The 13,961-nt window shown below is 40.6% G+C and overlaps 1 protein-coding gene across 1 annotated transcript in view; it reads left to right on the top strand.

Annotated features, from left to right (window-relative positions):
• LOC126248840 (uncharacterized) overlaps nucleotides 1-13,961 on the top strand; it is a 413,487-nt gene that overhangs the window by 320,446 nt on the left and 79,080 nt on the right. The window contains exon 12 of the mRNA XM_049950258.1: nucleotides 6,257-6,319. Within this exon, the coding sequence (XP_049806215.1) occupies nucleotides 6,257-6,319 (63 nt within the window). The remainder of the gene's footprint in view (nucleotides 1-6,256; nucleotides 6,320-13,961) is intronic.

Raw genomic sequence — 13,961 nt, 5'->3', positions numbered from 1 at the left:
CATCAATGAACACTATTATTATTGTTATTATTATTATTAATCCTACTCATGCAACTGCACATATGTGCATTAAAACGTGCTTCACTACCTGTCAGATGTTTTGTGATTGGTCAAATGATCAAACATTTAATCAGATTATGTATTCACCAATAATTTTGAATGCTGTAGACTGAAGTAGGAAAATGCTGCTTTTTAATGAGTATGTAATTCAGGAATGTCATTAGTTCTTCACCTTCAGATCTAAAACGTACTTTATAATGGTTATGAGAAGACATATGATGCAGAGGTTTTCTTAAGACAATTTTTGGTCTGCAATTTAAAGAAGATGAAAAATGTGGATGCAAAATAATAGTCCTCTAGTGAGCTTTGACCCCATAGCAAATACAGCCATTCCTTCAAGTAGTGATCACATTATCAGTACACTGTATTTCATATTCTGCCATTGCCATAGTGATAGCTAATGTAGATCATTTGTGATATAAAAGATGAGAGTAGTTCCGTTTTCTCCATGGAACAACATTCCTGGACCCAGAGCCATAAATCAAATAACCCAATGTCTCACCTTACATGCAAATCATGCTGGAACAGCTGCTAGGTTATATGGCAGTTTGCAAAATAAGATAACGCTCTTAGTTTGATCTTAACCCTTGAAGCATTCAGCATGTCCCAAAACAGTCATAAAATCTATAGACTACTGTATGGAAGTAAAAATGCCTTGAGCACATTTATTTGTTTGCAGAAGAAACTCTCCAAACTCATCAGCTCCTTTTTAACTGAAAAAAAAAATTGAGTAGACAACTATTTCAAAATCAGAATGACAAGTAAACATGAAAACTACCAATCTCCCAGGTGACATCAGCAAAGACAATTGTAAAAAAGTAATTGAAAAATCATAAAATGAAACAGAAATATACATTGCTTAACCCCAAACTAGCATCCTGCAGTATCATCAGAAATTTGAGCAAAATAAAGAAGCAAGGCAAACAAAATAATGTGGTTTATTCCCAGTTTAACAAACCTTGTAATGGCCATTAACTCCCATAGTTAGTTATTTGTTCTGCAGGGCTGCCTTTGCATAAGTACACCATCATCTTCTGCCTCCTTACAGTATACTTCGAAGAACAAAACCACTTGTCACCAGAAGCTACCATCAAGTCAATTGCTTCTGCACTAAATCACAACATTTGCCTTCAGATATTGGATACTGGTGATGAAACTACTTCCCATACACTAAAACAGAACTTAATCTTGTAGTCTTTCCATACCCAAAATTAGTGTGACCAATCCCTATGCATCACATATGTCAATTTTGATAAACTGATATACTGCCAAAATAAATCGGCATTCGTTTGGTTGCTGAGACTTCCTTCTATCCCTGATAAGGAACAGCAACCAACTTTTCAGTCCCACGAGTTCCCATTGGTCCCTGAAATTTTTAAGATCAATTCATTTTCATTAGTCACCACTGCAGCTACAGTTTGTTTGGGTGCTTGCCTCACCCACGGGCTTTTATGCTGGTCTAGCTTCCAGCACCCGTGAAAGTACCATTTTACAACATGCTGCATTCTGATGAAACCTCAAGTAACTCTCTCACTAGCAAAAAAAAAAAAAAAAAAAAAAAAAAAAGGGGGGGGGGGGGGAAAAACAGTCACATCAAGTGCAGGAGAGCTGACCAAAGTGGATTCCCATCATTAATGGCTGTATAAAAATGGAGGCTTCCAGCTAGCCTAGCCTACCAATGTCAACCTGTAGCTCATTGAAGTGAGAGAAAGAGGTGGGAGGGGAAGTTACAGATGAATAAATAGTAGAGGAAATCTTTTACATATTACTGGAAGGATGCAGGGGGTAGCAATAGATGGCAAAAGAGAGATTAATTTGAAATAATAAAAAAATATCTTTAAAAATGTCCCTCACAATTTCTTACTTTAGGCAGAGAGAAAATGAAAGAGAGATGCAATATTTGAAAAACACAATTAAAAGAAATTTATTTCAATTAAAAGATGACTTAAAGGAAGCTTAAAATGAAAATTAACTCATATTTTATTATCTCAAATTTGATACTCTTCTGTTGCCAAGTGATCTTTCACTGACTCTCAGTGAGAGAAAAGGGTGCAAAAGAACAAATAAAGAAAATGAAATGTTTTCATGACTCTAATGTCTTGTCCAGTGTCTCTCTGGCTTGTGAAGGCCAAATGAACCAAGACATTATGGCACGTTTATAGAGGACATGGATTCAAATCCCACCAATGAAACATGATTTGGTCTCGAGTTTGTGCTCTTCCATGCATGTGTGTTTTTGTCCCTGAATAAACATTTGTAAACTAGTACTTAAGAAACTTGCTTTAATTTTTAACAGATAATTTATAGAGGCACTGTAAATTTAAATGCAAGTAATTAGTGTCTATAGCAGGCATGTGTCAGAGGCCAGTATCTTTAAGTAATGGATGTCTAAATAAAGAGGAAAAGTATGTGTGGTGTACCTCCTGTTGCAGATGGGACTAAGGTAATAAGACTGAGATCGCTGGTTTGAACGTATTCCAAGGCACTGTGGTTTTTGTGCTGTGTTTGTGTTGTCTTTTTGCATACTCAATGAGTTGTAACAATGGCAGTAAAACATGGTGAATGGTTTTTTGGCATAATTATCAAATGTCAATTTCGAGAATATGAACAATTGTAACATGTATGTGTCCAAAATCGAATTCCTCAACAAAAGGAAAAAGAATTGTGTGCTGAAAATAGCTACACCAGACATATATGTAATGTGTGTCAGGCTGTAGTTGATGTGTCCTGAATACCATGCTTTTGTTGGGTCAAGAGCTCAAGTCTAGGCATACATACTTGACATTCTGAGGTTCCAACCATTGCACGAATGGTTAGTTAATCCACAGCTCCCAATGCCTCGGCAACTTCCATTTTAATAGACATCTTTGAGAGAAACTTGTTTAATGTTGACAACAAATGTCACTGCCACTTAATCATTGTTGTGTGGATTCAGGATACATAAAAACTCTTAAATATGTCAGTAGGTGAAGCACACAGATGGCAAGTCACTTTATCTCAATACTGCAGGTGCCTTCTGAATCTTGCTGGCTCACACTGGAGAACAGGCCATGTTACTGAAGAAAACTGCCTTTAACACTTTAATATACTACCGTATTTACTTGAATCTAAGCCGCACTCGAATCTAAGCCACACCTGAAAAATGAGACTCGAAATCAAGGGAAAAAAATTATCCCGAATCTAAGCCGCACCTGAAATTTGAGGCTCAAAATTCAAGAGGAGAGGAAAGTTTTAGGCCGCACCTCCATATCGAAACAAAGTTTGCCCATTTTAATATGAGACACAGTTTAGGTTGAATGAATGATGATACAGTTACAGTAGTTTGGTTCGAGTCGTAAGCTTAGCAGTTAAGCTTACCCAGGTAGCCATTGCTATGCGTCAGGCGCTCCGTCCGTATTTATACGGGTACCCTTCCTTTTTCACGTGCTTCGTCAGGTCTGAATCGATTGCTTATTTTTCTTTGATCTGATAAGTGCCGTTCTCTTTGTTATAGGTGTTTAAGTCACTATAAGCTTAAACTGAATTACTGTACTGTGGCATGCATTATTTGTCGCATTCTGATAATGAGTGTTTATGGCCTGTTGCCGCTCGCGGCATGGCTTGCTTTTGTGCGCGCTACCGCCGCTAAATAAAAAAAAGAGAGGAATTGTCTCATTAGCGAAACAATAGCAAGAGACTGCTATTTGTTGTTACTTACACTGCTGCTTTCTTTGATAATGGTCAACAAGAACCAAATGATAGACTGCATATGATAGATGATGTTCTGAACGAGAGTTTAGCAAAAATTTATCCCCGTGTGAAAATCTTTGCAGACGCCTTTTAGTACATTACATTCTGCACAGAAATTAGAGTCATCTTAGATTTAAAAATCTAGTCAATTGCCGTGCTTCATTTCTGACTGTATCACTATTAGCCATAAGAATAATACGAATATAAACATGACATGATATGTATATTCTTCCGCGTTTGCTGTTGTCTCACTCTAGTTTCGAAGTTTATTAGGCAGACAGGATTTAAATGAGATAGCAGCAAACACGAAAGAATACATTGCAAAATGTTTATATTCGTATTATTCTTATGGTGAAGAGAATACTGCATGTGATTAACAATTCATAAAAGTTCCTATTAGCAACCATCTCTTCTCACAGGTACGAAAAAATTCAGAATGTAGAGTTGGCCATATTGACAAAAACCTCAAACAGTCTTGCCAGTCAGATTTTCGTAGTACATTGAAATGCTGCTACATTCGAAGATGAACAATACGGAATTTGTATTTATTTCGTTGGATAATGTGTGAAAATGCAGTGGTCGAAACTCGGGGCGGAGAAAAAAGCTCGTCTTCCACCTTTTTTTAAGTTTATTTACTGACACAGAGATTTTGGCGCCAGTACTTATCTTTCAGCCTGCAAAGCCCATGTAGCGCTACATATACTCGATGGCAGAAGTTAGTTATGGCGGCACCTACCAACATTTTTCAGAACTTCCACTTGCTTTGCACTCAATTCTAAGCCGCAGGTGGTTTTTTGGATTACAAAAACCGGAAAAAAAGTGCGGCTTAGATTCAAGTAAATACGGTATGTCTGATATGAGTCAGAACCACCCTGGAAACATTTCAGTTACAGTCACCCATGCACAGTCAGCACAACAAACATAATATAGTTAACTGAAGGTAAATTATTTAAAGTTTAGCCCAGGACTCTATGTTTGTTACCAGCAGTTAGTGTCCCATCATTTTTCAAAGGTCCATCCACTGCTCTGTGTCCTGTGCTGTTGCTGCCAAGGTGGTTCATCACGTGATTGGCAGTCATTTTTCCATCTTCTTACTTGCCTTCCCCTTCTTTTTTTTTCTTTTAGGGGCAGTTAGTCTGTTAATTTGTTTGTAAATAATCGCAGTTGCATCCACATGATACATAGTGCCCCAGAATTTGTGTCCAAGATATCAACCTTATGTGACAAAAACCTGACTACTATTACAAACCTGATGTTGGAGACCTTTCTTCCACCAAAGGATGGCTGTTTATAGGCACACAAGTACTTGTAACATCCTTACTTGTTCACCATTGATTGAAGTTTTTTATAGTTAATTTATTGGGAAAATGTAATCACTAATTCCAAACACTTGGGGATTAATAACTATTAGGTGTAGCCATATGAATTTGTAACATTTCTTATGCTGAAGTAGTAATGATTTCACATTTGGTTCTACATTTTGAGAATAATTATGCTTTTGTGGTTGGATATTTTCTCTGACATAAGGCATCATATCTTTCATGACTTCAACTGTTAGAAGAAAAATATTCAAATTAAAGTGAAGTTAATATGTAGTGAGGACAGCTGTTTGTTACCCTCATACTCATTTTCTTAATTTCGTTAAACATTGTCCAAACTTTTACTGTCTCTTTCATTATAGAAAATTCATATAAACAATAAAAAAATGGGTACATGTAGCTTTCAACTCAGCACTTTGTTTACCACTCCACTGTTCTGACCGTTATGCCATGAGAGGGTCGTCAGAGCAGTCACCTTGAACACTTGAGTCCATATGCTCATCAAAGGTAATTTTATGGCTTTTATCTTCATTATAAAACATGCAAATTTGCCATTTAAACATTCAAAACATACCTCGGGGGTGAGTGACAACGTTGACGTGCACTGGACCCCAACATCCAACCAACATCATTACCTTCTCTGGTTTTGACTCATGAGGAAGAATGGGTTACCATTTCTCCACAGACATTCAGACATTATTAAAAATGTCCCCAGCAGAGTTAGTCATAACAAAGGTGAAGGGTGCATACACCATTTATGAATGTCCACTAATCGGTGTCTGGATACATTTGATCAGTCATTGTGTGTGATGTGGCAAATACATGCTCAGGAACAGTATCTCTTCTTCAGTAAGGTAGTTGGAATACGAAATTCTGGTGATGTAGATACATTTGTTAAATGAGATTAATTTTAAGCGATGAAACTATTGTTGCATGTACAAAACATTTGCAGCTGTTAATAAGTGTGTAGGGTAAGTTGTTTATATTTATTGTCCATTTGTTTCAGTCTTCATAGAAAGACATTTAACATTGAGTTAAATAATTAAAAGTCAGCAGCATAATTCAAAATGTAGCTTAAAATATTTTAAAACTATTTCTACACTTTCTGAACTTGATTAAACACATGTTGTTTTTATTTTTCTTTCCAGAACCACCCGCAGGTAATGTCGATGAACTTGAGCGCCTCAAGTTTCTTACATTGGGGACTCCAGGTAATATAATGTTGCTAGAATGTGTTTATGCATAGTTGTAATTTTTTGTATTTATAATGCCCTTTGTGTCCTGTGAAAATTGTGTTTAGGGGACTATGTAATTAAATATTTGTCTTCTCTCCAGTCCCCCCCCCCCCCCCACTCCCTCCACACACACACACACACACACACACACACACACACACCACAGTTCTTTTGTGAGTTCGTGCAAGGCGCACACGAGGCCCTGAGATATTGCAGCACATTTGTCCTTCCCTGGCTGCATTTCCTTCACTGTGTTCCTTCCTCCATATCCTTGCTCCTTCCCCACTGCCTCCTCCTTCCCCTCTCTTGGTATTATGATTTATGTCACCCTGGCTGCCCGCCTGGTTCCCTGTATTCTTTGCAATTTTGCTCCTCCTATGTGTTCCCTTTCTGTTTTTAGTGTGATCCATTTGGGGAAGGACGCCATCCCCAGTGTCTATGGAGTGAATTGTTCTCTCCCCCTTCCTTCCCTGCTGTAGCCCCCCCCCCTCCACCCCATTAGGTCAGCAGCACATATAGCCAGTCTGTGTGGTGAGGCTGTTATGTACCCATCTGGCCGAACCCCCTGACAACACAGGGATCACACTACTGATACCTGAGCTGTTTCCTCCCTGTGTATGCCAAGGAGTGGTTGCTTGTCTTCCTGGAGCATTGGAGCTCCTGGCAATGGCTACTGTGCCAGGCGGCCCTTGCTGTGGCTGGGTGGTGCCCATGGGGAGAGCCCCTGATTGGAGTGGGTGGTATCAGGACAGATACTTTGTGCGTGAAGCATATCAAGCTGCAAAAATCTGGCCTTTCTCTAATGACTGTCTCTCAGAGTGGTAAATGTTTATTGAATTGGGCTTTGTATGACCCTGCAGCCTTCCCATCCCTGGCTACCCCATGGGAGGAGGGCCAGGCTTGCCGTCTTGGGATGAAAAACTTTTCCCACTACCCGGTTTTTACTAGGACAGATGGGAACACATTCACTGCCACAAAGCCATTGTTATTTGTGGAAAACACCAAGGACAGGTTTGATGAAGTGGAGTCTCTCAGTAAGATGTGGTCGAGCTTCCTGTTGATCAAAGCTTCTTCTGCCACCCAATCTGCAGATCTTCATGCTTTTGATTGTCTTGGCAATGTCCTGGTGTCTACTACCCCTCACCATTCACTGAATATGGTCCAGGGAGTGATTTTTCATTGGCACCTCATCCTGCAAACTGATGAGCAGCTTTGGGCTAATCTGGAGTGACACAGCATTCACTTTATTCAACATGTGCAGGAGGGTCATAAAGACAACTGCACTGATACTGGTGCCTTTATTCTGGCTTTGGGGGGATATACCATCCCAGAGAAGGTAAAGGTCATGTGGCTTTTACTTACTGCCGGCATCTTATTGCAGTCTTCTTTGACTTGCATAAGATCACATTTTAGTTACCCTCCATTCTAGTACCTTCCGCCATGGAAGTTGAACACGTGCCAGAACAAATGGATGTGGTCAGCCCATAGAGGGCTCTGCCTCTGCAGCGGCTATTCCGCGCAGTGGCTCTTGCGCAGCGAGGGCGCCACCGCTACGCCACGTGCAGACAGCGGCCAATAGCCACTCCCTCCGGTTTCGTATATAGGGACCTGCTCTGTCCTAGTCCAGTCAGTCTGGTACTCGCTCTGGATTTCGTTTCTATCTCGGCGGTACTGCATTCTGGTCGTTGCTCGTTGTTGACATTTGCCTGTCTGGTTCTGAGTGGATTTACTGTTGGTGTTTGGTGTTGTGGTTTCCACATGCCTCCGTTGTTTATCTCTTCCTTGTTGTGTCGGTCATAGTCGGTCATGGTCGGTTGTTGTCAGTTGTCGTTGGTCTGTCGTCCGACTCGTCCTGTGTTTACCCGGTGGTGCGTGCTCCACTGCCGGCAGCTTCCTCACCTGGTGGCTCCGATCTGCAGCCCAAGGCGTTCCCGCAGTTGGTTTTGGTTACTACATCCATGGCCGGGGCTTTCACAGCCACCTTTCAGTTTTTATCTGTGAGATTTTATCCCACTGGCTCTTCCAGTTTCGAACTGGCAATTCACTCAGCACCCCTCAGATTCAGGAGATTGTTATCCCACAGGGTTCTGTGTTGAGTGTCACTATCTTCCTCATTGCCATCAATGGCCTTCTAACCTCCATTGGACCTCTGGTTACCCTGGCATTGTATGTAGATGGTCTTTGCATCTAGTGTAGCTCCTACTTGGTAGTATCTGCTGAATGCCAGCTCCAAGGTGCCATCTGATGGGCTACTGCATGGGCCCTCTCCCATGGCTTCCAATTTTCTCACTCCAAAATGGGGATTGTGCATTTTTGCTGTCAACCCACAGTACACTCTGATCCAGAACTGTATTTAGGCAACCAGTACCTAGATGTTGTAACACAGTCCCATTTCTTGGGCCTTATTTTTGATAAAAAGCTGACGTGGCTGCCCCATATTCACCACTTGAAGACTACATGCATGCGGAAGCTTAATGCTCTCCGCCTCCTGGCCCATACATCTCGGCATGTGGACTGTGCTACTCTTCTCCATCTGTACTGTGCTGTGGTTTTGTCCAGACAAGCTTATGGTAGTCAGGTTTATGGCTCGGTGGCTCCTTCCACTCTGAAACTACTTGACCCTGTTCATCACTGTGGTGTACATCTGGCTATTGGTGCCTTTCACACAAGTCACTGAGACAGTTTCCTCACAGAAGCAGGGATTTCCCCTCTCCAAATATGACAGAGCCAGTTCCTGGTTACTTATGTAATCACCATTTTATGATTCCCTGACCATTCTGTGTACCCTGTCCTCTTTGAAAATGAGGAACGTCTCCCTCCTGATACCTACCCCGGGTGGGATTGCCAGCTGGAATGCGTCTCACTTCCCCGTGTTGGGGTCTCCATCTCCACTCACTGGAATGTGCCCCATGGATTTCCTCCTTCACCCCACCCCCCTCCCACCCCTCCTTGTGTGGCACCTAGACCATGGTTTCGGATCGACCTATTCCAGGGTCCTAATGTCTTTGTCACCCCTGTAGTCTTCCAGCATCTTGTACATTCCATCCTTGAAGAGTTCAAGGGTGCTACCATCTTCTACACTGATGGTCCTAAAACTATAGATAAGATGGGATATGCTTTTATGTCTCCTACTGGCAAGGAACATCATTTACTGCTGGGATCATGTAGTGTGTTCACAGCAGAGCTGCTTGCCATTAACAGGGCCCTCCATTTTGTTACTCACACTTTGGTTTCTGCTATCCATGATCTTCTCTCTGCCCTTGGCTGTGCCACCTGCTCAATTATCTTTCTCTGGGTCCCAAGGCATGTGGGGATCCCAGGCAATGAACTGGCTGACCGTTTGACTAGAGAGGCGGATAAGTCTCCCCCATTCCCTTTCATGATTCGAAGTGCAGACATATGGATCCACATCAAATCTCTCTTTGCCGAAAAGTGGAATGACATCTGGTTCGCTACTGCTCTCTGTAATAAACTCCTTAAAATCAAAGAGACTAATGCAGTATGGTACTCTTCCTTCCCCTCCTCTGAGAAGGTGTCCACTGTCTTATGCTGTCTACTCATTGGTCATACCAGGCTCACCCATTGTTTCGTCTTGTGTAACAAGCCACCATCACAGTGTGAATGTGGAGCCACTTTGACAGTACCCTGTATATTGGTGGAATGTCCCCTTCTTTTGGCCCCTTGTGCTAAGTATAGCCTTCCAGTGCCTTTGGCTTTAATATTAGCAGATGGCTCACAGATGATGAAATTGGTCCTCAGTTCCATACATGAAAGTGGTTTTTATTTTGAGATATAAGGTTTTGCTTTACTTCTGGAGCAGCAGTAGGTGGTTGTGGTTGGGGCCTCTCTTCATGTTTTCTTGGTCTGGGACCCATGACCACTCCCCCCCCCCCCCCCCCTGCAAAGACTGCTCTTTTATCCCTCTGTTACTCCAGTTTTTTGATTTGATTTACCCTTTTTTGCCTTATACTGTGTGTGTTCTAATTTCATCGTTTTATAGTTTGACCCCTGTGACTGGATCTGTCCCTTTTTAGCAGACCCTCTTTCTTCCACGGAATCACAGGACCGATGACCTCACCATTTAGTTCCATAACCTCCTCCTCCTCCCCCCCCCCCCCCCTCACCTACCTCCATCAATCAATCACTCAATTTGTCTCTAGTTTCTTTCTCCACTACCCACCACTACCAATTCTCTCTTTTTCTATTTTCCTCGGAAGGTCCCAGGTTCAATCTTATATAGGGGTAGGGATTTTTACTCATTTCTGTTTCACCAGGACAGAATCCAGTCCACTCAGCCTGCTATGAAGTGAGTACAGGGGATCTTTCTCAGAGGTAAAAGGCAGTTGGTGTGATGAACCTACCACCTTCCCCCTCCTAGAGCCAGGGTGAAGAAAGGCTGCAGTGACCTGCAGTGAGGCCAACAGCCCGGTCATGAGCTTGTGCCACAGATTTTATCTTTACTTTTCAGTTGCCATAACATAATCATAAACAAATAAATAAACAATCATAAGTAAACTACTACTCTGTAAGTTTTTAGATGTAATAAGAAAAAATAAAATATTTATTTGAGTTTAGTTTACACAGCAGCAGATTTGTAATGAAGTGTCAGTGATGAGTAAGAAAAATACTTTGTTTAATAATATTTCACCACCAAATATTTGTTTCGATAGCATTAACTGAGCTGTTAATGACAAAATTTGTTTTGTCGATTAGGAAAAAAATACATTTGGTGAAATTTTACGGGCACCTCACACAGGTGGTCTGTTTGGCTGGAGTCCATCTGGACCAAGTTTGTTGAGCCTCAGTCCAACTTTGTTTAATAATATTTCACCACCAAATATTTGTTTGTATAGCATTAACTGAGCTGTTGATGACAAAATTTGTTTTGTTGATTAGGAAAAAAATACATTTGGTGAAATCATACGGGCACCTCACACAGGTGGTCTGTTTGCCTGGAGTCCATCTGGACCAAGTTTGTTGAGTCTCAGTCCAAATTAAGGGAATGCTCACAAATGGCCTCCACAGAATTGCACCACAGTGCCAGTTCACTATGGTATATGACTGTGAAGTTTGAAATGTCCAGTAAATGCCCTTGGCTATGAAAGAGGCGGAACTCATTTATATAGGTCCCAGTGTGGTTTGCATTTGTACAAAGAAAATAAAACCAAAAAGGAAATGACAGAAAAGAGAGCTTTCTGCTAGAAGACTTTGGAGTTATTTTAAGCTGGTTCCAGAACTCTCACTCAAAACTAGTAAATTCTGGAATTATTTATTGATGGATGAGACTGTGTATAATAAATTTCTCCGAACAATCAGCCCAAAGATCAGGTGAAAAGACATAAACACGAGAGGAGCCATCACCCTCAGGGTGTATATGACCCGGGAGATCCGGGAAAAACCCGGGATTTTTTTCATCCGGGAGAAAACCAGGAAAAACCCGGGATATTTTTAGAATTCCAAGAATTTTTCATTGTTTTAGTTATCAGTTAAATTTTTGTATTTTTGACTGGTAAGAACTGATACTGTAACAAAGGATATTACTGTACCACGCTATTGCAGAATAATACTTCAACAATAAAACATAAACGAGAGAAAAAAAATGAAAATAACTTAAATTGCAAAGGAAATGTACCATACACAACAACGACACACAGTGCTCATGCAAGCGTCTGCCAATTGAAAATGTGTCAAAGACTTTAAGAAGACTGTGCAGTGCTTCATAACAACAAATTGCCTCCAATGAGTGTAAAGTCACAACTGTTTACATTAGATTTGTTTTAGCAGTTACGTGCGGGCTCATGTGCATGCACAGCTGAGTCACGTTTGAGTATCCCGCTTCTGGCAACAGGAATATGGCTGTTGGCTGTGCAAGCAGTCACAGCAAGCAGCTAGATGCTACCGGGAAAAGGGGGCGCCAAAGTCATATTCTTAAGGAAAACAACTTGTTTCACAAAGCACCTAGCATCCAATGCATGTTTGCCTATCGATTATTCATATCATTTTGAAACGCTTCCCTGTTGGTTTATGAACATTTTTGAACACATTTTAAGTTGATTTCTAAATGAATCATAAGTAGACTTTTGAATGCATGCATAGTGTACGTGTTCTCTGTCAGGAGAATCCTCGTCGCATCTAGAAATAAACTTTCCACAGACAAAAGGGGACGGGGCTATATGAGCTGAGGGAGAAAATCCAAACGGATGAATGCCAATTGCTGTCTGATTATGTGGTTGATTGGGTTTGCGAATGAACAGCGTTGTTATAATTACTAGCGAAATCCATAGATTCAGACTACCAGAGTGGAAATAAATGACAGACAGGAATAACAGGTGAGAAAGATGACTTATTATCTTCTTGGTGTATCCAAGAAAACAAAATGTTGACAGAAAATTTTTGGCCAGATTGCCCAGTAGTACACCCCCAGGCTAGCAGCCGCGTAAGTTCTATTCTGGAAGTAACACGGAAAATGTGTTGTTCGAACACGTAATAATGCCTAACCGGAAAATAATCACGGGATAACTAAACCTGTGATTCTGGCAGGGTTAGTGAAGTTAATCGGCGAACAAATTTTGACAGTGGCAGCAATAGCTACAGAATTGGTGATGACAAGATTGTTTGTTAGAACGAGGAAGGAGAAGGAATGGGGACATCACACAAATTATGGAAGAATAAGACGATTCCAAATTTATATAAAAATTTCTTAATACTACTTTTCGATCTAATGCTTGAGAAGCTGGTGGGTATGAATGAAATGTGAAACTATTTCCTGACATAACGCTTTTTGCTTGTAGTAGGCCTAATAGGCATTTGATATTGGTACTTATTGGATTATATTCGGTCGTGTTATAAAAATGGCCATTTGTGCCAAAACAGTCTCATTTATTTGGTGTGTTACAAAATTGCTGCCATATTAGAAAGGCCTATTTTGTTTTATCTAGCAGACAGTGACAAAATAGACATAATAAGAGCAAGGAACCACACCAGTCTTGGGTATTATTTGTATTAACAGCTTTTTCAGTATTAGATGACGACATTTCGATTTTTCATGTAGCAAAACGTTTAACGAACTTTGATGAGGTAATAGATTCTTTCGCAGAAAGGAAAGCACGCCATGTAAAGCTGTTGCAATATTAGAGAGAAAAAAATGGTAGGAGCTAAGGTTTGAAGAAATGCGTAATTTTTTGCTTATCTCTTGTCAGTATTGGTTTTATATATCCTATATTTAATTTTATGTCACACAATACAGAAAATTATTGGCTATTAGGCAATAAAGAGTTCAAATTTTCTGAAGAGTTATTGTTCTCTCAATTACAAATAATCCCATCCGCTATTAATTGTGAGATTTTTTTAAAGAGGAGGCAGGCTGTCAAACCGGCCGACTGGGAGCAGGAGAGGCACCACAGGACATTCCAATTTCCACTCTCCTGAATATAGTTTGGACGTGCTGTAGGAAAATGCTTTATGAAGAGGTGTGGCACTGCACTTCGGCATACTTAAGACCAAATAATATGTCTTACATTTCCTCGAATACATGTTTTATGTTTCAGACTTTCCAAAAAGATGTGCGCTACAAGATGAACAGATTTTGGAAATTCAATTATTTTTAATATTGACCTGG

The sequence above is a fragment of the Schistocerca nitens genome, chromosome 3, assembly GCF_023898315.1.
Source record: "Schistocerca nitens isolate TAMUIC-IGC-003100 chromosome 3, iqSchNite1.1, whole genome shotgun sequence".
Taxonomy (NCBI): domain Eukaryota; kingdom Metazoa; phylum Arthropoda; class Insecta; order Orthoptera; family Acrididae; genus Schistocerca; species Schistocerca nitens.
The sequence above is the reverse complement of the archived record's forward strand: the minus strand, read 5'-3'. Positions and strand labels throughout refer to the sequence as shown.